The following is a 26,450-nucleotide window of genomic DNA, read 5'->3' as shown; positions in this document are numbered from 1 at the left end:
CGATGCCTATAAGGGGCCCGCTGGGTAACCCCAGGATAAGTGGCGGGACGCCGGTCGATATGTACACATCGGCCAGACATCGGGCGGGCATCATATCATTGACGTCGAGTATGGTTTTAAGCTGAAGTTCAAACTTTTTGGGGATGTTCCTGAACAGCAAAAACAGCAGGGCAGCACTCTTGACCACAAATTCACATGAAATGATTTTAGGTGAAACATTCAGGTAATGACATGAAATGAAAGCTCTACTTTCATGTGATAGATTTCTATTTGTGGTCATAAATGCATCAACAACGTGCGGTTTATATCTTCTGTATAATAGAAATTGTTAATTACAATTTGTATGACTTTTTCAAACTTCCCCCCCCCCCTCCAATTTTGTCTCACTCATCGATGGCATTAGTAGTTTTTGTTTTCTTATTTATTGTCTGTCTATGAGATGGTAATTATGACATGATGTCCGTTGAGTCTGACATTGCAATGACTGTTGTTGTGTCATGAACTTGTACAGAGTACCTGTTGGGGTTGTTAAATAAACATTTTATGAAATTATCACATACATCACCTCTGTCTGTGTTGCTTTTTTCTTTTGCAAGTATTTACTGTGTTTTTCATTGCAGAAGGTAGTAGCGATAACCTAAGTAAAAGGCCATTTTCGTAATGTAACCAAATTTATGCATATGCCTTGATAAAAATTATTTCATTCACCTGCTACGAATAAACATATCTTGATAGTCAGAATGTGCATTGCAAACCTGTAAATTAGTTGTTGCTAGGTAGGACAAATATTATGACTTATCCTACCTAGCAACACATGATATATGCAACTTGCATTATCACTTTTCAAATACAATTGTTTGTATTGGGTGAATGAAATAATTTGTACAAATTTGGTTACATTCCCAAAATGGCCTATTGAAAAAAATAAACCATGTACCGGTACATGTATAAAATGCACAATAGTCTTTAGATGAGGTACTAGAGGAAACTGATTTAAATAAATAATTGTATCATCCATGTTGCTCACTAAGCATATTCAGACTGTTGCAGACTACATGAATGATGAAATACTTAAAATTAAACAAAATAGAGTAAACTAAATACATGTATTAATAACACTTGCTGAGAGGCAAAAATATGTCTTGTGAAAAAGGAATAATTTATTCATAAAAGTTCCCTCCTTTGAGCCGAAGCAATACAGAAGACATTGACATTGTATCACATGACAATCAAACATTCATCATACAAATAATTTAGCTTAAAAAAGAAAGAAAAAAAGACTACATATGAATGTTGAACTGTATATTATTATTTACATCTGAATTCATAAATTTGTAATTGTGAAAATTCAATGATTGAAAAGAAATTCTAACACAGCTGATTGTTTTTTGATAATGTAATATAGTTAATTCATAACAATTGTCCCAATCCACACACTTTCTTTGAAGTGAGTTGTATGATTCATCATAGTTTTGTTCCAAAAACTGTTCATGCCAACGATTCCACGATAAATAACAAGACCTATCAAATGTATCCTTTAGGAGTAATTGTTTCAAGTCGGGCTTCATATTTGTGTAGAACTACCTAATGAAGATCTCAAATATAAAGCAGTTTACAGATGTTAGATATACAGTGCGCCCCAGAAAAAACGAAACCGAGAAGTATCGATGTTCTATCATAACTTAATCACAACTATAATTAATGAATGATACATATTTGGAAAGAGTAGAGTCTCGTCTCTCATGTGATGCTACTCAGATAATGCATATTTCACGGAAGGAAACCAAAAAGACATTTGGCATGCGGTATCTGAATTTTGAAGAAAAATTCACATTTCTAGAAAGTTGAGTTTCTGCCCTTTCATATGACACCTCAATCAGGAAAAATGAGCGGGGAATGACAAACATCGATACTTTTCGATTTCGTTTTTCCTGGGACGTACTGTACAAGCTATACCCCATCACAACATCGAATCAACAACTTGCGAGTCCAAACCAACCTATTCATGGCCATTCATGTTCATGTAATTTCATACGTTCAGTTTATTTTTGACCTAAAGTCGGTCTCGTTGGGGTAATCGAGGTGTTACTCGACAATTGAGCAGCACATACATGATTTTCTCACATAATAATGTCTATATAGATAAGAGTGGCATGTACAAGAGCACTCACACTGACAATTCATAATTGAGACATAGCAGCAAGCAAGGATGTACCATTCATGCAAGAAATATGCTTTTGATTAGATTCAGCCATGAATTTAAGTCGAATAACCTTCACTGAAATAAAACCAGCTGTGAATGCGACGACAGGGAGGAGTATGATTTGGCACAAAAGAAATATCGCAGGGTCGCGTTTGACATTAGAATTTATGAATGCTTTGACCTATTCCTTGCATCTTGTGATGAAATCTGTAAATTTTCATATGGTTGGTAATAAATCTACATTCTGAAACTAAAGTCAATCTGGTAACTGAATTCATACAAATCCTCAGAGAATGCTCACCATACAGTCAAGGAATATATACAATTCCAATTAATATCTGCCATATTTGCCCTAAAATTTTTTTTTTTAACCTTTAACTTCCTACTTTCATTACCGGTAATATGGCTGTGATTGAATTTAACAATGTAATAGGCAATCAAATATCAATAATGGACATTTATTCAAATTTGGCAAGTTAAGCACTTCACAACTTCTTCTTTGTTTTTCATGGAACAAAACATATATTTGTTATACCTTTGCACAGAAAAGTCAGTTGGTGCTTTTTTGCATATCCCTCAGATTGAAAGCAACTCATACTAGACGATAAATAATATTTGATTTGACGATAAAATAAACTTCTTGTAATAGCACATATCTGCTAACTTTGTGTCGTTTCATATACAGCTTTCAACCCTCCTTTGGTCTTTCATTATCAAACATTCAGATTTACTGTCGGCTGAATATCTACACAAAACAAAGTGGCTGCTTGTCTCTGTGCCACGAGACAAAATACATATCATATTGCTTTGGACATGACTTCTGTATTGTAAACAAACCGTATGCGTATCAGAATGTATAACTGCTTGAATCGATTTAAGTAATGGCATTTGGATTCAATCACATTAGTATGTATATGTTTAAAATACTGCTTACATTACTGAATAAGTTGATTTAGAGTTTTTAATTCAGGGCTTGGTCTTAAACAAGTATGATATCTGAAAATGTAATGAAAAGAAAAATGGCAAAGTAATTTTGATTCCAAGGAAAGCTGAACTTTACTGCAAAATCATGATGCATTCTTTTACTTCAAGGTATTTCAACTCTAAATAAATAGAGATGTACTTTTAAAAAAAAGAATGAAATATCATTTACCACTCTTTGGACATTAATATATTCATTAAGAGGAAATACTTTCATATTCACTAAACAATGTAAGTACATGTACAAGCATATCAAAATGATAACAAAAGGAAAGAGAAATTTATTTCAGAGTTTACTTCAGTAGGGTCTTCTGCCAAATAATACAGGAGATATGAAGAATAATACACCGCTGATGGGACTAGAAAATTGTCTACCAACTTGATCAATATGGACTAAGTCTTAAAATGAAATCATGGAAATTAATGAGTAAATACAAATATAACATTGAGATTAAAAATGAAAAATCGACTCAAATTACATATTGGCGAGAGGCAAAAAGAGGCCATAAAATACCACTTTCACAGAAAGAAACGTTCTTGCACAAAGAGTTTTTAACATGCATATCGTATAAAAACTGATAAAACACTACAAGTATGCTACAATTAATCCCTTTTACCAATATTCACAAGCATGATTCAAATACTGTTCTGTGACGATCATCCATTAGATATGTTTGAAATAGCAGTATGTACAAAACCTAGTAAGGTAAACAAGAGTGAAATAAAGCTCATATATATCTCCTAAATGATAGATACTCTTGTATAGAAACTGCTCATCTATGGTCCGTACCAGGACAGGCAAGAGCAGTACCGAAGTATAACAAGGAAAGCTCCTTGCATATGGCTACTTGAGAATCAAGATCAGAAAGTTGTGATATATTGGTAGCCCAACCGTATATGAATACATCAGATCCGAGTTACATAACAATACATAAACATACTTCAAATATTTTACTTACACCAGGTAATAGATTACTAGACTAGCTTAGAAATATGCCTTGTATGTATTAAAGTAATACATCATATTGTCCTTTGCCTTAATATACCGGTACATCAGACAGAGACAAATATCGACAAATTTACAATGGAGAATAGAAACATTGATTTTCTGATAATACTACTAAAATAGTTGAATAAAAAAATTCTTTCACTCACATAAGTACTGTACAAATGAGGAGAAAATAATAACTTTAAAAGGAAAGCGTATAACTATCTAGTACGTATTTTTGAGTTTGGTTCATAGCCTCAAAGAGGTAAAAGCCTTAAAAACATCAATAAATTTGTTTACAAACTGACAAAGGTTTTCTTCTCATTTTGGTCAACACTATGAAATTCAACCAAGGAAAAACTTTTCAAAAATATTCTTTAGAGATGATTGTGCCGTTCTGAATTGTGCCGTTCTGAATTGTTTATCACATGTCTGAAATTTTTATGGTTGTCTTTTGGTCAAAATGAAACAGACGAAGGTCCTCCTGTAAAGGCCTTCTTGACGCGAATTTACTGGTTAGCTTTATCAAAGTAAAATAATATACATCATACAAATATTAGACACAAAACATGAACATATGTGTAATTCTGTATATTTTCACATCATAAAGCTCATTTAGAAGCATTTCATTCACTGCTATAATTACTAATTACAAATGTTTGCAAATCTGCTACCACTTTTATAAACAGTCTGCATAACCTAATAATCTTCCAATTGTAAATTGCACACTTCTCAATATACTCCATAGCTAATTCCTCCCAAGGCCAACTCTCTTTCTTTAGGACATATTTGATCTGCTACTAGCATCCGAGTCGGGATTGAGGGACCCTGAAAATGGCATGAGATTGGGGAAGGAGGAGTCAACAAACTTTGAGAGATTGGAGATGTCTGACCCGTCGTCCATCAGGGATGAAGTAGAGTCCATGGAACCGTTAGACGGTCCACTGCTGGTCCTACTCAAGGACGGGTAGGGGTAGTTCATCTCCATTTGAGGAAACGGTAAAGACGAGGGTAGGTTCACACTCTGTGTGCCGCCACTCATGGCAGGGGAGGGGGACATCAAGTCTGAAAGAGGGTTCACCTGGTTTCCTTCTGCTGGAATTGAATTACTAGCAGCTTGTTGGAATGGAACTGGGTTTGAAGGGCTTGGAGCAAGGGCTAGGAGACTGCTCTTGTCCACGGGGGAGGGTGTTGAGATGGGTTCATCTACTCTTGACATGGACCCTAAACCTTGCGGCCCTTGGTTCCCAGACATGGAGGTGGTCTCCAGGTTAGAGGACAATGATGTTGGGTTGGTGTCGAGAGGACCCTGACTCGTATTGGAGTATTCATCGCCGAAGGATGGATAGCTGAGGCTTGGGCTGGGAGAGGAGTCTTGGTAGAGGTCAGGGAAGGAGGACTGGGTCTCGGGGAGGCTAGTAGAGTTCATGCCAAGGGATGGGAATGACGGAGAGGCTCCTAGAGATGAGAGTGATGGAGAGGCTCCTAACGATGAGAGTGTTGAGGACGACATCCCGGCAGACAATGCCCCTGTAGATGATGTCCCAGCAACTGAAGAGTGCATGACAGTATCCGTTGCCATGGTTAGAGTGGATGTATTTCCAAGGGTGTAAGAGGGGGTGTAGGAGGAGGAGGAGGAGGAGTAAGGAACCGGGTAAGGAGGAAACGAGCCCAATGACCTAGAGGGACCAAAGCCCATGTTAGACATGGAGGATGATGACGGCAGACCCAGATCTGAAGGGACACGATCACTTGACTGTGACATTGCAAATGGAGGAAACATCCCCGAGGTAGTGGGCATACCTGCCATCGTTAAGTTGGGTTTGATTTCAGATGGTAAAGAGAGAGGCGGGTTGCTGAAGCTGTTGCTCTGCTGCCTGGGTGGGACACTCTGTGATAATAGCTGTCCTAGCTGCGTATTGGCAAGGTTTGGTAGCGTACCATAGTTACCACTACCTTCTCCATCCACCAATGCTCCCGCTCCTGCGTCTCCCCCTCCTCCTCCTCCTTGAACCATACCCATGTCTGATGGTGTTGCATCGGGGAAGGCTCCCTGTGCCACGGCCCCAAGGGATCCTGGTCCTGCGTTGGGACCTCTGACAGCCAGGATCTTACCTTCATGAGTACGCAGGTAGATGCCTTTCTTGGTCTTGATGAAGGTGACTGCATCACCGGCTCTGATCATGGAGGTGGATTCTGTAGATGTATTGGCACCTGGTAGCATGATATCTGTCAAGGAAAGGTAGGATATGATGTTTGCTTAATGCTCATTACAAACAAAACATGTTTTAACAAACTTTTTTTCATTTCCAAGTGAAATACTTTTATCAATTAAGAGATATCATAAGAACTGTTCCATGGCATCCATAGAGTTGAAAAGAAAACACCAAAAACACAATGCAATCCTTCTTGAGGCATATACACAAACCCATGTCAAAAAATTCTACTTATGAGGAATCTATTTATAAGGCTTGGGGTAGAACAGCGATAGCATATGCTTCAGAAACTTAGAATGTGATGACAGTAGAAGAAGGTTTCTTGAAGAGAACAGAAAGAGCCACGGTACGGAAGATGGGCGGTGTGAAACTGTCCGAAAGAAAGAACAATATTGAGCTCATGGAAAGGTTGGGTATGGAAGAAACTGTGGTGGAAGTGGTTAAAGAGAAGTGGATTGACATGGATAGGTCATGTGTTGAAAAGGGAAGATGGTGACCCTGTGAAAAGACTGTGGGATCTGAGAGTGGATGGCATATAAAGAGGGAAAGGAAGACTGAAGATTTCTTGGAAAGATATGGTGAAGAAAGAAAGCAGTAGGGTTGGTTTTAATTAGGAGGATGCTCAAGACAAGAAGATATGGAGGGAGAGGGTGTCATCATGGCAAGAAAGTCATTCCACCTAACAAGGAAAAGAAAATATCCAGTCTTACTTGTGGTTGCAACAATGCGCTGCAGAGTGACACCAGCATTCTTGAGATCTCTGATTCTCTTCTGAGTGACCTCGTGAGGTGTAGGTGGCTGCCTGGGTACAGGGGTGGATTGGATTGGTCTCACGTTGGCTACGGGTCGCTGCAATGGCTGCTTCAATGATGTGGGCCTGGTACCAAAACACACACAAGAATAGTCAATTACAAAGTTCATGCACTAAAGATATTACTTCACATTATCCTCACTAACCAAATTTGAATAAACAAATCATATACGTGGGCCTAAGAGTAAACGTTTGAATATTATTTATGTCACTTTTACCCATTACAGGTATAGTACACTATACATACATATAGAAGATGAAAAAGATGTAAACTCTCATCCCTACTGACGTACAAATCTTTCTTTGCCAATTTGTTTAAATACATTTATACAGCCTCTAAGAGATACACATGGAAACTAAAAGAAATTCATATCTGAATACATAGATGCATGAATGAAGAGAACTATATGTATGTGCACTTTTATTGAAGGTATTATATGCTAACATAACTCAAACTGGTGTTCTTGCAAAGTATAACATTACAATATCTATAAAAACACTATTTAGACAAGCTTAGCGGCCAAAGGGAAACTTAGCTTTCAATAGCATAACAATTATTTGAATCTATACGAGTCATGAAGACAAAACAAAATGTGTGTACACGTTAGCATTAAATACATACATCATTTGTAAACATTTCTTTTAATAAACTTACAAGTAGGGATAGGCAGGTCCTGTGTTGAAATTCATATTGGGTACTCCTTTAGCTGCAGGAGGTACGGACATGCCCCCTGGACCAGACCCCTTGGGATAGAACGCTGCGTAGGATGGTCTGGAGTAGGAGAGATTCAATTTCTTCTCTTCCTCGTAACTCTTCTTGGCCTGCATCTTCTCGGCTCTGGTCAGCTTCATGTCCTTCCGATCCCATAGGAGTGACTCTGTGGTGAATGGTGCCTGAAAGTCAAAAGTTTACAAACAATGTTTGATTTTTTTCTCAAAAGAAGGCGCGATCCATGTGTACATCATAACAACGGGTCAGTGACACAAAGACGTAACTCCATTTTGGCCATTTTGAGAAAAAGTGGTTTAAAGATAGAGGTCCACTTGGGCCTTAAAGAGTTAATTCTATGTTTCACTAGCCATTGAATTATGAAGGAAAGCCCACATTTTTGGGAATATTTTAATATCAAACACTCATTTTGGCAAAATATGGAGTTACGTCTTTGTGTCACTGAACCCTCAATATTTGATTTATTGAGAGCCAGAAGGGCATTAACTTGTTACTTTACATAAAGTTAACACCCTTCTGGTTCCAGGCAGACAATTGTATTCAAGAAAAAATACATCTCACTGGGATTTATACAATTCAAAGGCAGGACTTGATAATAAAGTATTTATAAGAATACAGCATTGTGAGGTTTGATGTAATGAAATATATTTTTAATTTCTGTTATTAATTACTAATACTCTTGGTTATGTTGCTCCCTTTTGAGTTGTGTGTACAATCAGATACAGGGCAAGGGCTGCGATATGGGGGAAAATATAAACTTTATAAAGGCCCATGTCTATTTCTTTAAAAAGCTTTCATTACAGGGATTCCCATTGATTTGTCTTAATTACCATAGCTTTCTAGTCAGTTATATTTTCTTCAAGTGATATTTAGCATTAGGTAATTGTCAAACATTTTGACATTATTCCTCACCTTGGTCATGCAATTACTGTGTTTGAGAAGCAAACTCTTCAAGACCTGATCGTCGATGTCTGGAGCAAGATGACTGAAGTCTTCAAATGGCATGTCGGTCTCGTCAAACTCCAGGAGAGATTCTACTTCTTTCTTGGTCAGGTTCATCTCGGGATTCATCTCATCAACAACTCGATCTGAGATGAAACATAAAAATGAAATGTGTCCCTTTTTAATTGTCTGGAATTTAAGATGCTAGAAAAAAACATTGTTTTGGTTTTGTTAATCGTCTTACAAAAAGTGCTAGACAATTTCGACTGCTTTAAGTTAACCTCTTCACAGCCCCATCCATTGATTATCAAAGTGGCTTTCTAACTCTTGAAAGAAGTCTTGGCAAATGTTTAAATCTAAATGTCTGTTTTTCATACACACCTAAAGACTGCTGTGCATTAAGACATAACAGTACACTGCATGAAAGGAGTGATTACAGATACAATAATTGACACCAAACTGCAACAGAAAATTAACAATATTCCCCTTTTGAACATGAAAAACTCTAGTGTTAATGTACCACATGTTTTTCCAAAAAAGAGTACATGTAATATGATGATAAAATAATTAAATACACATTAGGCCAAAGAAGATGGCAGGGACCCATTTCACAAAGCCTTTTTTCAAAGACAAATGACAAAAATCAGTGACAACTCTGCTGATAACCAATCAGAAGCAAGGATTTCACTAGCTTATAACAAAAACTGTCATTTGTCACTGATGACAAGTTTTGTGAAACACCCCCCAGGTTTAGGAAGGCAGGAGCACTCAAAGATCATAAGGTACCACTGAGTGGCAAACAAAATTGTCAAGTCAGTAAAATTATGCTTGTCATGTCATATCTTGTCATGTGTGGTATAGTATAGCTTAGTTTAGTTATAACACATTGAATATAGGTATGCAATGTGTTTCCACCTACCAGACATTCCTTTCTTAGAGATCTGCCTGTCATAGATCTTCTTCTCCAGAGTTTGATCTGATACCAGACGGTAGACATGGCATTTCTTGGTCTGTCCATACCGATAGACCCGACATACCGCCTGAGCATCGTGACACGGGTTCCATGACGCGTCCATGACGACCACTCGGTTTGCTCCGATCAGATTGATACCCAGGCATCCAGCTCTGATCATAATAAACGGACAAATGAATTGTGTTGATCTAAATTGACTATCACTTGGGTTGTGAGGAATCATTTTAAATAGCCAGTACCCACCTCTAATATGATCACAATCATAGATTCAATTTTCATTCAACATTCATTTCATTTAATTTCATTTCACCTGCTTAGTTTGAATCAATCAAATTGATACCTAGGCTTCTAGCTCTGATTATATTCAAACATCAGATAGATCTTGGTATATATTCCTCAGGAGATATCTATAAGAGACATGGCACAAACAAATTCCTCAGTCGTAAACTTTAAAACGATTAAAGCTCAAAAGAACAAATATTATTTCTTAACAAAATTGTTATTATAATAAATTAAAACAGTTTCATCTTCCTTTAGTAGCGATTTCACACAACTGAACTATATTTAGTAGTTGTAATATCCCTTGGAATAACTTGAAATTAGTAGCAGCATTAAAAACTTATTAATTAGTAGAACAATGATGACTTACTTTGTTGAGAGAAGAAAGAGCATGATTGTTTTGTTATCAGGTGAGTTGAATCGGTTAATCATCTTTTCTCTTTCAGAGACAGCTGTGCTTCCGTCTAGTCCTGTAATACAAATATAAAAGACACCATGAAGGAGTGATATGGTATTCTTCCTGAAGCACTGCCAGCCAGACAACTGACAGAACATATCTAGGTCCATAATTATCTCCACTACAAAGATTCCCAAACATCTTCACATTGACTATCATCAATTTATGAGTATCATTATTAATACATCATTCCAGACACCTTAATCGTCATAGTATCAGACTCCAAAATTGTTACTTTATCATAACCACTGCCACCACCATCACCCTCACCACCACCACCATCATCAGCATCATCATCAGCATCAACTGTATAAATCCCATCTTTATAATCACTATCATCATCAGTAACAGCGGTAATAACTACAGTGAAACCTGTCTACAAAGACCACCCAAGGGAGACAAGAAAAGTGTTTTTTATAGGCAGATGGTACACGTTTTTTTTAGTACATGTTTCAATGATAAACCATTTTCAAGGGAATCAAAAAATTTGGTCTTTGTAGGTAGGTGGTCACTATAGCAGGTTTGACTGTATAAGCACCACCACCAACATCAAACAACCATTTGTAAACTTACTGAAGTACGTCTGGTTACGGACCCACTCCCTGGGCATGAGTGGAGGAGGGTTCGGAGGTTGAGGGATGGTGGACTTGGCAAGGAACTTCTCAATGACCGACAGGCAGCTAAGACTCTGACTGAAGACCAGGATCTTGTCTCCTAGACGGATCGACTCCTCAAGGATGTGGAAGAGAACGATGATCTTTCCTCCGTTGCAGAGCTTATTCCGTGTGTAGTTCTTCATGATGTCTCTTGCCTATTAAAATCAAGAGAAAATTAGATCAGGGTTTATTCTGAGAACTTGAGTCTCGATCATTTTCATTTCTTCAAAAGTCCTATACAAAGTTATTAATATTTTCATGTTAGATTGGTGTACACCCTTGTCACATCATGAAATCCTACTCAGTTAGCATTTGCCTTTCAAATCAAATAGTTTCATGCATATATTCAATCTTTAACAAGACAAGGAATAGGATGTAACACTTTCGTGTCTTTATACATATGAAAATAATAACACATTAATACATGTTGGAAGCTTTGACATAACAGATATTCAACATTGTGAAAAAAGACTAATTAATTAACACAGACATTAGTAATGAAGTCATCAAATTAGACAAGCTTTGCTCGATGTGTTAAATGTCTTATACAGGACAGATGAATGGTCTAAACTCCACTCTGCTGTCAAACACAGCATATTATGATATATGCAGGACCATTCAATGGCAAAAACAGAATTTTTGTAAATATTACTCATTTGAATTTGAATTTAATTGATGAGGATTGACTTTTGAAAGGAGATACCTACCCATTCAAATGAGATGATTTGTTGAACCTTGTCAATGTAACCCCCAGATGACGACCCTTCGCCTCTCCTAGAACTTCTCTCCTCAGCTGGTTTCTTAAGTAATTTCTGCTGTCTGCCCGTACACCTACAAATATATGACATCAATCAACATTATTTCATTCAATTTGATTTAACACATTTTGAGTAAACGTATCTAAAAAACGAGGCAAGTAATTCAACACACAAAGATATAGGCACATCAGATAAAGACAATTATTATAAATCTGAAATGCAAGGGGGGGGGGGGGGGGTCGGTTTATTCCATGAGGTATATATATATATATATATATATATATACAAAAATAATTTTTAAGTTACAAAACAAGAGCAGTACTATTTTTATCATTATGGCTCAATATACAGGAAAGAGCAAGTAAATCAACACACAAGGATATAAGCACATCAGATAAAGACAAATATTATAAAAACTGAAGTGCAAGGGGGGTGGGGGTCAGTTTATTCCATGAGGTTTATATATATATATACAAATAATTGTTAAAGTTACAAAACAAGAGCAGTGTTATTTTTAGCAAATTAATTTAACCTCTGAAATCTTACCTTAAAATCATATTAATCAATTTGATGTTGATTTTACAAATTAATCAGCAATATTATATATCTTTTCTTGACATGTATTCAATTAGTAATCACAACCAAGACAGACAGAGAGACAACTAAAAAACATCAGACACATGTTTCACAAAGCCTCTAGTCAATGACAAATGACAAAAATCTGTGACAAATCTGTTGATAACCAAACAGAAGCAAGGATTTCACTAGCTTATAACAAAAACTGTCATTTGTCACTGATGACAAAGTTTTGTGAAACGCCCCCCTAGTCCTTAATAATCCCAATATCCAACTCTATACTCACTTTGCCTGTACTTCAGGTAAGTCAAGATCAGCATCAAGTTCATCCGCTGCACTGTCTCTTACATTGTCTTTCACACTGTCTCTAATACTCAACTGATCACTAAGAATGTCAGGATGGTTCCAGATCTACAAATACAAAAATGAAATTGCATATTGCAACATTAGTTTTATGTCCAATAACTTTGCATTTTTGCCATCTTGAGGTATCTCTAAGAAGCCTAGCAAAACTCCGCAGGTGTAATAATGAAAGAACAAGGAGAGTGGCCAATGTGATCCATGATTCTTGAAAATACATGTACGTATGTGCCAACATGGTGCCTTGAACTGATTTCACATGTAAAAAATTCCTATTAATTTCAAGTTCATTCTCTATTTGTTCTTCCGTTTAAAAAACATGCGAAACATTAAAATATATATATATATATATATATATACAAAGCCATTCAAGGTAAAATACAAGGACATTAAGTGAATTCATATAAAATAAGAAGAATAAAAGGGCCATCATTAAAAGCCTATTGAGGCTTGACAAGATGATGGTGCCAAGAATAGGCAAGTTTTAACATTAATATTTCGGCAGAGAAAAAAGAAAGGAAAAACAAAGGTGTTGTGGGTATTGAATTTGAAATTTAAATTAAAACAGCTGATAAAATAATGATAACATAGTGATAAGAAAATAATAGGTATAATTTAAGCTTTCTTTTCATGGAATTTAGAAACCGGATTTCTCTTAACGACGAGGGCAAGGAATTCCATGCAACAACCGATTCTTGGACTCCTACATCTGAAGTTCTCACACATACTTTAGGTGTTTCAATGAGACAGACTTCTAAAGCAGAATAAAGACACTCACCTTGCAGCCGACAGAGAATGCCTTGAGAGGATTCGATGAACACCAGCCTCCTGCGCCGGCCTCGGTGAAGCACTGCATGAAGCGGATGTAGAGACCTCGCTGGAAGGATGTCAGACGAACCATGATGACGTGTTCTTCCTTGGGGGGTAGGGTAGATAGGAGGACGTTGAAGCCTCGGCGTTGGACGAAGCCACTCAGGAGACTGTGCAGGACGTGGGCTCGGTACCGCATCAATCGCACATCCTATTAACAGGAATCAGATCAGACAAATAATAATATTGATAATAATATTGGGTTCTTGTATAGCGCTCATGTCTATCAGACTTGACACTCCTGGCGCTCCCGATTACTACCCTGGCTTTAGCAAGGCTGCCATTACGACGCTCTAGCATTTCAAGGAATTAACTCCTGCCAGGTACCCATTTACACCACCTGGGTTGAGTGAGGCAAATGTAGATCAACGTCTTGCCAAAGGATATTAGTGCCGCGGTAGGACTCGAATTGCTGACTTTGTGATCGACAGTCCGGTGACGTATCCACTCGACTACGACACCTCTAAAGAAACAAGACAATCTATTTCTTTTGAATCTTTTCATGCTGCTGAACATGGTTTACCTTTAATGATGCCAGTTCAGACCCTACTGTCAAATCCTGAAATCTATACTAGATGCAACAACCAGACATATTCAGCCTGATGTTTTTAACGTAAATGTACATAAATTCCCTTTCTCCTTCTTCCTGTTCCTCTCCTATCATTTATTCTATTGCAGGAAAATGCTATAGTGTTCATCATATTACATTTACTACTTGTGGTGCAGGGAATATTCTTAACATAACTAAAGGGAGAGTGTTTTTTTTCTTCTCATGAGACCAAGATATTAAGAAGGAAGATTTTGCAACATAGGAAATTTACCTAGTATCATTGCACTATCGACAAATTGCAAGAAACACATGCGTCACCTTCCAATTTCTTACTATATTAAACACAACTGTTACTTCATACTGCCATCATTGTAGCTATAACATATTCAAAAGCATTAAATTAGGAATGCTTGATACTCTAAGCTGACTAAGCCAACTTACATAAGGTGTGCTGTCCATACACTGTCCATTGGAGATAGGCCTCTCAAAGAGATTGGCAAACTCATGACGAGTACCTAAGAAGTTGGGCCTAACAAAGTCCACCATACACCAGTATTCCTGAAGATTATTCTGCAGTGGATACCCAGTCAGCACAACTCTCCGCCTGCAAAAGGAATAACGCACGAGACAATGCTTTCAAATCTGACAATTATCGTGATTCTAAAAGGGTTGGGATGAGATAATAATCTCATAATCTTCACCATAACCATAAAGACAAGCAACATACAATAAACCATAAGTCAATACAATAAGTCAAATTGAAAGTTCCGTCAGTAAAATGAGTTTATTTCATAAATACCATCGATTGTTTTCAGTGATCTTTCACCTATTTTTGTCATTTTGTATAAAATACCTCTCATATTGTATTATTTGCTTGCAGTTTGCATAATGCAATGGAAAGTTACAATTTTTTAAATTATGACAGAGATGACTAGTTATCATCAAGTTATAAAATTTTAATCATTTTTTTAGCAGAAAGCTTTTATTCTACCTCATTATATTAACTGTAGCGTGAGAATGGATTAAAGCAACATACAATGGTTACAAACCTTGTTCTTATTCCCTTGAGTGCTTGAGAGATGCCAGCATGACTGTTCTTGATCCGATGACCTTCATCACAAACAACCATGTCAGGTCCTGGATTGCACAATGCTGCCTTCATATCTGACATGGGAAATAATAAACATCATTTCACAGTTTGTCTTGAACAGGTTGATTAGGATATTGATTTTTTTTAATTTTTTTTTAACAAAAATAAGTATCTACCATGAGCTCTTTTTCACATTTGAAAAAAAAGTTAAATACTGATTAATTTTCTCATTTTCAGAAATAAAGAATATAATAGAAACAATTTTCCATTAAAAGGATTGCCATCAAATCAATATATCACTAATAGTTAAGAAGTTTGGACAACACTGTGATGCCATTTGTTTGTGTGGTCCCATATACCCATATTTGTGTACAGTGCTTTTTGTTATATGCAATTTTTACCTATTGCCATTTCAGCTGCAGCCTCCATCTCATCAATGTCAATGATTTGTGGCGAGGACTTGCCAGACTTGCTTGTTCTCTTCTTAGGTCGTCCTAGGCTGGCTTGCTTGGACCTAGCCAGCAGACGATACATCTCATACCCCATCAGAAGAACCCCTCCAGACTGTCTCCATTCAGCTAAGGAGGAGGAAGAAAAAGAATACAGGATTAGGGTTTATCAATGGTCTTCAAACACATAGGGAAGCATCATGATTACATAATAAGCCAGTTCATAGTTGCAGTCTGAGCATGAGCAGATGAAGGTCATTGCAGACCAAATACACGGAGAAAAAATACTGGATACGCTCTCATGAAAGTTATGTAATCATTGTTTATTTATTCACAAGCAGTGCACTCCATGATACACAGGTGGAAGTATTCTTTGAAAAGGGGGAAACAAAGGCTATTTATGTAGCACCTCCATCGCTGTGGGAGTGATTATTTCATTATGTACAAAGTGGGACCTCATCATGTTTTGAAGATCCCTGGATATTCAGGGTCATTTGGGACATGTGCTTACTGTGAACTGGTCTATAGTACAGCATTACATACATCTTTTCACTACTGAACAGATTCTGCGTTACTGTATAGAATGTCCTTATATTTGGGTTGTATTTACCTGTTTTTTTTCTCCATATCTTCTTACATGCTACAGGTAGACTGAATAATGAACCTGACACAGCCTATCAATATTTATCATATCTAGCTGCACCTTCATGGTAGAAGGATTGAAATCTTGCCAGAATAATATAACTACGCAAACATTCTTTCACTATAGGCAACACTTGGCTTTAATTTCATCATGTCTAGAAAAACAAACTTCCAACTTACCAATGACCTTTGCCCTTGAAGTTTGTGTCTTGTGCATGTCGTTGAGAACAAAGATGTTGAAATGCCTCGGCCTCTCTGGACACCACATGTCAAACTCAGCCAGCCAGTTCTGTAACGTGTTGATAGGTACGATGCACAGGACCGTGTGCGCCATAGTGTACTTCATGAAGTTATAAATGAATGCGATGCACTGTGTGAAAATAAAGATGCAAGGAGAAAGAAGAAACTATCATCAATTTTGTCAGTATTGAATCGGCATCTGGTACATGTACATCTAATACAGCTCTGCACTGTAGAAACTGCCATACTTTTTTACAAATGGGTAACTCAAATAATCACTGCCAAAGTGATGGAGGTGCTTCATTAATATTTTGTTTGCCTCTTGAGAAGAATACTTCCACCTGTGTATCAGATAAATGTACAGACGGTGCATAAATGAACTGATTACATAACTTTCATGAGTACAATACCAGTATTTGTCTCGATTGGTTTTCCAATTTGGGAACAAATTACCTTTATCTGCCCATGCGCAGATAGTATTTACGAACTGGCTTATTGCCCTAGCAAGACAATGTATCAACTTCCAAACATTGAGCAATAACAAACATGAAGTGTTGCAATGGCTGAGCATTCTGTCACATGCATTAATAATTGGCAATATGTCAAGCTCTTTGCACATAACACTCTCCTTACCTGTAGTGTCTTGCCCAGTCCCATACTGTGTGCCAGAATGCATCCAAAACCACTGCTAGCTTTGTACCGTTGAAGCGACTCTACCAGATTGTCGTACAAGAACCGAATTCCTCCAATCTTCAAGGAAGAGATAAGAAAATGGATTTACTTTAAATTCATGCATGAAATCTCTGCCAATTTTCATTTAAATTGCATATGATATATAACTGATAGATAACCCTATTATTATCTGGAATGATAACTTCATCTGTAGCCCATGTCCTTGTGTCAAAAATTGAATAACATCCACTTATCGACCTTAGAACTAAAAATTGAGCCGACAAGTAGGCAGAACACCTAACAAATTTTAGTACTTAAGATATTTCATCTTTTTAGAATTCACTTTTTAGGTTACCATAACCAATGCAATCATTGCTTACATTTGTATTAAATTTGCTACCACTAAAAATCAAGGACTTCATATCAAAGAAATAAAGTGATCAATGTAAATTCATTTCTTCACCAGCACCAGCTTTTGAAACAGAGCAATGACATATCTGGAAAATATACTCAACTACATGAAGCCTATGTTAAAGCAAACTGCAGGATAGATTAATTGAAATACGAACAATGCTTCATTTTATCTCTACCTGATGAGGTTTGACCGCTCGAGCAATGTGGTCAGGGAGGTATATATCAGGGTCATCTGGAGGATGGTTGACGTTGACCAGTACGCGACCATGGATGTCTGGTACGTTGGCTTCATCATTGGTATGCAAGCCGATACTGACCATGTTCATCTCAGCTTCATCCTCACTGTTATCACTGACCAGGCAGACCTCCTCATCGGAGCTGATTGTGATTACTTCTCGCTCTGGTGAAAGATAATCAATAAGAAATGAGAAATGATTGAATACTTCATAAAGAATATTAAGTATGATCCTACAGTACAGTATTGTACATCTTTGATAGGATTCTAAATGTAATCGAAATCTTAAAGGGAAAGTCCACCCCCAAAATAAGTTTGTTTCGATAGAGGCAGAATAATAAGAAAATCAGGTGAGTGAAAGTTTGAGCAAATTCTGAATGAAAATAAGAAAGTTATGAATTATTGAAGTTGTGATCAATCAAATACAAATTGGCAACTCTGTGACTTATTATACGAGCTCTCCTTCATTTGCTTTGTGCATAATATTCCATAAAATCATGTTTTCTTCGTTATTGATGACGGAATATATATTTGTTCCTTGCAGGGGGAGTATAGAAACATATTTGCAATTATTATATTTAGGGTGCATGTATGGTTGAAATTTTTCTTGAGGGAAAATGAAAATTTTAGATTTTTTTAGTACTGAGCAAATGGAAGTTGAGCTCGCATGATACGTCATAGAGTTGCCAATTTGTGTTTGATTGATCACAACTTCAAAAATCCTAACTTCCTTATTTTTAATCGGAATTTGCTCAAACTTTCACTGACTTGTTTCTCTCATTTTTCTACTCCTATTAAAACTAACTTAATTTCAGGGTGGACTTCCCCTTTAAAGAGATATATTTAATTTCGATTTATTAACATTCATTTCCTTCACAAAAACAAAATGAACATATCATGAAATATATATATGTACAATGTTTCGTAGGAAGGAGGCAAAATTCCCATAAAGCATGAGACTTGTGGAGGGGTCGCCTTGACAAAACAGACATATGATACATACACGTTATAAACTAATAATCATAATCTACGTAAAATACAGGAGAAGTGTAAATGCATATACATGTACATGTACAAACATGTATACACATTTATATGCATATATTGTACTTCCGATGCAAAGATGTGGCAAAGCACAGCACTTTGTTTTCAGCAGGTGATGTTAGAATGGTGAGTATCTCTCTGAAATTGAAATGACGTGATTATTCTTTCTCTTTAACCACAACTGTTCATAAGTATGAGGCTCTAAAACATGTGTTTCCAACCATTTCAGTGAAAAGGTTTGATATTGCAGAGAATGAAATATGCCTAAATGACACAACTCCTCTACTTATCTATTGACAAGCTAAATGTTAATTAAGAATGTGAAAAGGGACCCATACATGTACATGTACATAGTAATTTAATGATTTTTTAATGCTTGACCATTAATAGATGGGTGATGCATATTCCTGGACATATATAATCATTGCACTCCATGACCTTAAAAAACAAAACAAAAACATATTAAGCAGACATTTCAGCAACTGGCAATACACATGATACTGGCAACATCATAATATCCATTTCGATAATATCTCCATTTACACCCAATTTTCTCCTTTTGAAACCTACAATATTCTTATAGCATGTTTCACATAAAAACAATTTGTCATGTAACAAATTAAAGGTGACATAGTGGTGCATGTTTTCAAATAGCCTCAGTATGAACAGCAGTTTACATGTATGTAATATGGATGATGATGCAGAAATTAAATAGCTGTCATGCATTCATTTAGCATGTTACCTATTTTGAGTTGAAGATTGAAGTAATTCAAAATAATTCAACTGTAAAAGGGGGAAGTGTGTTCTAACTAGGCAATTCCATAAATAATTAATCCCATATTGTTAATTCTTTACAGCTGCTTCTTCTTGTAACCCAGTTTGCCTATTTAGGGGAATTCCCAACTCAGTGCTAACTGTAAGTCAAGTTCATCTGATATAATAATATCACCACTTCAACCTAATAAGAGCGATATGTTAATACAGCAGCTACTCTCAAGAATCAATTATAATAGTTCCTAATCCTGGACGAAATATGAATGTACCAAGAAGTGATATAAATAAACAATACTGATATGCCTAATATAACATTTTGAAGACATACAGCAGTATGCCAAATATTGGATTTCAACTAGAGTTCCTCTAAAGGAAGGATGTACACATTACAATGAAATATATATATATACATCCAAGTTTCCTTCAGGATGACACACCCACAGCTATGCCTCATATAGAGAAGACTTTCAGATAACCATCTGTTTACCATCAGCTCCTTGTGGTCATGATTCTTCAAACCATTGGTCCTACACCTGATGTCATTGGTCCTACAATGCCATCATTTGGTCCTTCTATAACACACGTTTCAATGGGATAGTCAAGAAGTTAGACTTATGACGGTTTCTAGGAACAGGCCCCTGGGGGGTGTTTCACAAATCTTGTGATCAGTGACAAATGAAAGTTTTTGATATAAGCTAGTGAAATCCTTGCTTCTGATTGGTTATCAGCAGATTTGTCACTGATTTTCGTCATTTGTCATTGAAAAAAGGCTTTGTGAAACGGGTCCTATGAGCGAGTCTTTGGGTTATCATGACCAAAACCAAACCCTAACCCCAACCCTTAGCCCACCAATAATCCCAATTGTAGCTCTAGATGTAACCCTACCCCTGACACTAACGGTAACACTACAACTTAGCATAGGACTTGAGGCCCTTTCTCGAAACAGTCATAAGTCTAACTTCTTCCCATTGAAACGTGTGTTATAGAATTAACACACATCTCTATGGGATGTCCACAAACTTAGACTTATGACGGTTTCGAGAAACTGGCCCCTGATGTATAGGACCAATGTGACGTCACACTTCGTACCTTGTTTGTGGGCTTTCATCAGGGCATCTTTGTCGCTGTCACTGCCGCTATCAACCACAATGCACTCTGCAAGCGATGGTATGAGTACAGGTACTGGTATCGTCATAGGGATAGGGATGGCAGGCTCGGGGGCGGAGCTTACTGATGCAGTCAGAACAGGGATGGCTGCTGCTATTGTCGCTACGGCTTCTTGTAATTTCTCTACTGTGGAGTGCAGAGAGGTGTAAGGAGACATTAAAGGTAAAGACCAGTATTGGAAACGCCCCAATTTCAAAAAATGAAATGGAAGCTCTTATTACCAATCATGTGAAAGAATATGTTTTGACTAATACATGATGATAACAAATTTGCCGGGAAACCGCCTACTAATTGATATACTTGGTAAATTAGTTGATCTATTGGTGTGTGAGAGATAAACGCACGTGTCGCACACGTGTGCGTAGTCCCATATACATCTTTCTGTGTACAGTGCTTGTAACTTTACGAAGACTTGGCCAAATTTCTTATCATTTTGATGATTCAAGAACCTTGCAGTACATCTATGCTAGATGATCAACCTTTTCTGATCGATTTCATGTTTCTTTCACAATGCGATCGCATGACCATAACTGGTCTTTACCTTTAACAGAACAAAAGGCTATATGGCTGGCTAATATCAGAGGTAGATCAAAAATGAAGATGGAAGATTTCCATTTAACATTTTGCTCACAAAATAGCAATCAAAAGAGAATTTATATTAAAAGTAAAGGTGGTATTTTTAAAGAACAAACACTAATAATACATTTGATTTATTGATTAATATGTGACTAAACTATAACATGTGATTAAGGTAATACTCTACCATTAACAATAAAACAAGATTCATGACATGTGTTTATCCTTTTAATAAACATTACATTCATGTGTAATAAATTAACCAAATGTAAAAAATTTCAGTTTCATATCATATAAAAACTTGACAATAAATCCAAAACTATAATTGCCCTTACTTTACCAATGTTGTTTCCTTTTAAGCCTATCTGCACTAGTTTGGCCAGGAGGGATTAGACCACCCTGCATGGTCACTAAAAGGTGGTTATCTCATCAAATCAGCTCTCAATTAACATAAGAAAAAGGGGATCATAGGGGACCAAGGGGTACCGCTTAGGCATCATATGCTATATAGAGGGCGGAAGTAGCTACAAGTAGTGCAGTGGGGCTTTAAAAGACACTATTCCTGCTTTCTTGTTTCAAAACATTTACTACTCTTAATATCCATTTCCTCTACTTTAAAATGTAACAATCTTTATCAGGAGCAGTTGATTTTTCTCCAGCAAAAAAGAAACTTTGAATAACATACCAATTGCACTGGATGATTCCATCTTTTGTATCTTCTGTTCATCTAATCTTCTTTTTCTTTCTTCCTCCAATCTCTGTTTTCTCTTCTCTTCTTCGAGTTGTGCCTCCAAGGTTTCAGCATCCAACTGATCCTCTCTCAAGAAAGATCTTTTCATGGAATGAGGTGAGATAAAGAAATGCATCAACTGCTAGTCACAAGATACGTGATTTACATGTACTTTTCAAAGTATTTTTTTTTCTCGCTCTGTTTTAGATGTTGTATTAATACCTGCCCATCGTGGACATTTCAAATCAAGTTGAGCTTGCAAAAAATAGCTTGGAGATTTTTTTTTTTTTAAATCATAAGAAAAGAAAATTGAAATTTGTACTTGCTCCCATTTTGTTATCAACCCTGAAAATTAATAATATATTTATATCTATAAAATGTCTTTTACAAATAGTTGGAATGTAATCCAATTAGCCTGAGATTTTAATTTCCCCTTTTCCTTGAACATACACTTGATTCTAATCTAATATATTGATTAAGTTCTTTAAAAGGTGTATTAAAAAGAATAAAAATAACATTATCTTCAATATTCTTATAACACATGGTTGCATTCACCAAATACTAGTATACCTCCAAACATTGCTTAAGAAGTATTTAGAGGAAGATTACAAAAGAGGAAGATGTAAATATATTTCTTTCTAATTGACTTTCTAATTCTGAAAGCGTAGTATGTACAAAGAATAAAGAATTTATAAAGCCCTGTATAAACATTCGCATTTCAAAATACAACTACCGTATAAATAATATTTTCAGTTCAATAAATTATAAATATTTTGAATTTTTGATCATTGTGTTTCCCAGAGAGAGTTACACTGAACCATTGGTTAATTTATGTGAGTACTGTAAAACCATGTTACGTATAAAAGAGGAGAAAGGGTGGGCTTAAATAGAATTAATACTGAAATGGTACTGCATGAAGAAAGGGGGAAAAATCCTTTCAAATGAAATCAGAGCCATTTAACAACATTCTGAATTCATCAAACTATCATTTCAATACTAAAGCTCATGTCTGAATTGACATCTATTACATGCATGGAAAATGTAAACAGAGTACAGCTTTAATTCAGCACACAACCAAATTGACTCGTGTGTATACCTTACACAACAGATCTCTCTTATGTAACCAAAATCTTATTTATGTAACACACAAAACGACATAATGAGATGGGAAGCAAAACAAGCACCACCTTATGCAATCTGTACTATAAACAAAAACAACAAACAAACTCAACAACAATTCATTGACTTTTTAAAACGTAGATCCCTCCTTTCTTTCAACTCCAATGGATATATTATCATCAAAAACATAACTGTGAAATATAATATTCTACTTATAATAACAAATTGATTAGAGGGAAAACAATAAGTTGACAAGGGAATTCACAAAGATATGTTCAGATTTAGTACTTATCTTGCAAAAGTTTGTATACTCACTTGATATTTCTCCTCCTGTTTGGTGGTTTGTTTTTGCTCTTGGACTTGCCTTTGCTCTTCTTCTTCCCTGATCCATCTCCCTCCTCCTCTTCCTCTTCATCTCCCTCATCATCTCCTTCTTCATGGGCATCCTTCACTTTCTTTTTCCTCCTCCTCCTCGGACTTCCTCCAGCCCCACTCTTCCTCCTCTTCCTCTTGGTGGCTGTTTTGGTAGATTTGCTGACGCCCGCTCCATCTCCGCCCCCCTTACCAGGTTCTAAACCTTCTGGGACACTCAGAAAGGAGCGAGTTAGGGTAGGATCCTCCGTGGATTCAGCTTTGGTATCATCGAAGGCATACTCATCTCCTTGCAACGAATGTGTCTTTGAACTGTGCCTGCTGCGACTGTCTTCATTGTCATCAAGAGATGAAGTTCTGTTTGATTTGGGGGCTGGTTCGGGTTCAGATTCGGAGGAGGCTGAAGAGACGTCGCTCTGGAGCCCCGCTGGTAGGAAGTCATCCCAGTCTGAACCGCTATCACTGATTGGATGATTACTACTCATGGTTCACTAACTTTCCTTTCAAGCCAAATTACTTAGTCCCCCGTCTGTTCCTTTTCAACATGTGGCACTCTGAAAACTTGAGGACCTTGTGATGACCGATAAATGAATTATCAGATGTTCTGTGAAGACAAAGAAAAACAAGAGAGAGATACATACAATTATGAAGATATTGACGTAACATAGCACATTGCTAGTTTGCAATATTGGTCTTAAATAACTTAGTCATTACGTTTAACCTTTAATATGTGTGTAATATGTGTCTAACTGAATATTTTCAGATTGTCAACCTCTTATTCCCTCCCCCTGTTGTCTTGTGCCCGTTGTGTGCTGTGCCTATTGTCGATGTGCTGTAGTCTTCTATTATTTCTCATATTTCCTCTTTTCTCCCGTCTTGTCTAGTCTCATCTCTCGTTTGTTGTTGTGGTTGTTGTGTGTGTACACTTCTTGTTTTTTATACCCCCTTTTCCCTATTATATTCTTAGGTAGTCACAAATATCTATTCATCATATTTATCCGACTCAAAGGGGACCCTAATAATTACAAGCTCTGCTTTTACCAGGGTCTCCTTGTCTTTCTTTTAGTTAACTTTGTTTTTATCATTGCCATAATTTGTTATTTTGCATTGTAAATGTGTAATGATCTAACGTTATTGCTCTATGTGTCATTTGAAAGAAAGACAAATAAATATCTTATCTTATCTCATCTTAAATGTTTACGGCGGTTTGTTTAACCGTTTTGAAAGTGTTAATCCTCAAGTATTCAGTCATTTTGATTAAGATATATTGTTTTCAGATCTCAGTATCGGCAATGAAGTCTCGCCAATAATTATTAATTTATGAGTTCCGTATCGGTAATGAAGTCCTGCCAATAATTATTGTTTTCCGTTCTCCGTATCGGCAATGAAGTCTTGCCAATAATTATTGTTTTTACTTTTTAGATCTCTGTATCGGCAGCGAAGTCTTGCCAATAATTATTGTTTTTACTTTTTAGATCTCTGTATCGGCAGCGAAGTCTTGCCAATAATTATTGTTTTCACTTTTTAGATCTCTGTATCGGCAACGAAGTCTTGCCATTAATTATTGTTTTTAGCTCTCTGTATCAGCAACGCAATCTTGCCAATAATTATTGTTTTCTGATCTCAATATCGACAATGAAGTCTTGCCAATAATTATTGTTTTTCGTTCTCCGTATCGGCAATGAAGTCTTCCCAATAATTGTTGTTTTCTGTTCTCTGTATCAGGAATGAAGTCCGAGGATTAGCTTTAGTGTTACTTAAAAAGCCTAAGTCTTGAGATTTGGTAAAGCGTTTGGTACCCTACGAACGTTTGGTCAATTTTTGTGGTGGGGTATTCTAAAGTTGCTCCCCTTTTTCTAACCGTGAGTAGGAACGTACGGCTGCCGAGAAGCGGAGCTATATTGCAATGTTGACATTTTATTTTTGATAATTTTTAGTCTATCCTTTATTAAGTCATTTTAGACTTTGAATGTTCTGGAAGTTTTTCCTAATCCTGTGTAGAATTACTAAGCTTGTCCAACTCGAAGCTGGACAGTGGAACTTACAAAAATCTTCATATGATTATGATGACAAGCATTTGTATGAATTAATTGGCATGAATCATTAGTCATCGCTTCCACAGCATGCAGCACCGTCGTCGACCGGCGCAGTCAGCGGCTATCGCGAGAAGCACTACCGATACATAGTACAAAGCTACATACACGCTACGGAGCTTAGCTTGCATAACACTACTACATCATACATAACACACTCACCCAACAATCACCCGATGAATGGACCCTGCATTTAATCCACGACACAGACAAAAAAAAAACATTCGAATTACACAACCACGTAGGTTTAATTCAACGTAAATCAAATATAATTTGCAGAATATCTCATCGTTATTACTCCAAGTACACAGTAAAAGTACTTACATATCATCGGGAATCCGTTATTTGAGTAATTTTACCACCATACTCGGGGTTTCGACGTGAAATTCCCCCTTTGCGCTGGCGGAGTCGGTCTATTGCAAGGTGCATCAACCGGACTTTCCCCATATATTTCGCTGCTTCCACACTATATATGAGACGCAT

General features: G+C 36.7%; 1 protein-coding gene across 1 annotated transcript; it reads right to left on the bottom strand.

Annotated features, from left to right (window-relative positions):
* Positions 1–1,931: 1,931 nt before the first annotated feature.
* Positions 1,932–26,450, bottom strand: LOC115919144 (helicase ARIP4-like). Its single transcript, XM_030972064.1, has 20 exons — positions 26,292–26,450; positions 23,818–24,478; positions 22,339–22,484; positions 21,000–21,203; positions 18,034–18,257; positions 17,405–17,521; positions 16,712–16,901; positions 15,842–16,018; positions 15,400–15,514; positions 14,792–14,954; positions 13,709–13,951; positions 12,857–12,981; positions 11,944–12,067; positions 11,154–11,391; positions 10,494–10,593; positions 9,791–9,996; positions 8,842–9,017; positions 7,855–8,093; positions 7,099–7,265; positions 1,932–6,401 (listed from the first exon to the last, which is right to left on the bottom strand). The coding sequence occupies exons 2-20, from the start codon at positions 24,357–24,359 to the stop codon at positions 4,951–4,953; spliced, it is 4,947 nt and encodes a 1,648-aa protein (XP_030827924.1). The 5' UTR covers positions 24,360–24,478; positions 26,292–26,450; the 3' UTR covers positions 1,932–4,950.

This window comes from Strongylocentrotus purpuratus, unplaced genomic scaffold (assembly GCF_000002235.5).
Source record: "Strongylocentrotus purpuratus isolate Spur 01 unplaced genomic scaffold, Spur_5.0 spur5_scaffold_6, whole genome shotgun sequence".
Taxonomy (NCBI): Eukaryota; Metazoa; Echinodermata; class Echinoidea; order Camarodonta; family Strongylocentrotidae; genus Strongylocentrotus; species Strongylocentrotus purpuratus.
The sequence above is the reverse complement of the archived record's forward strand: the minus strand, read 5'-3'. Positions and strand labels throughout refer to the sequence as shown.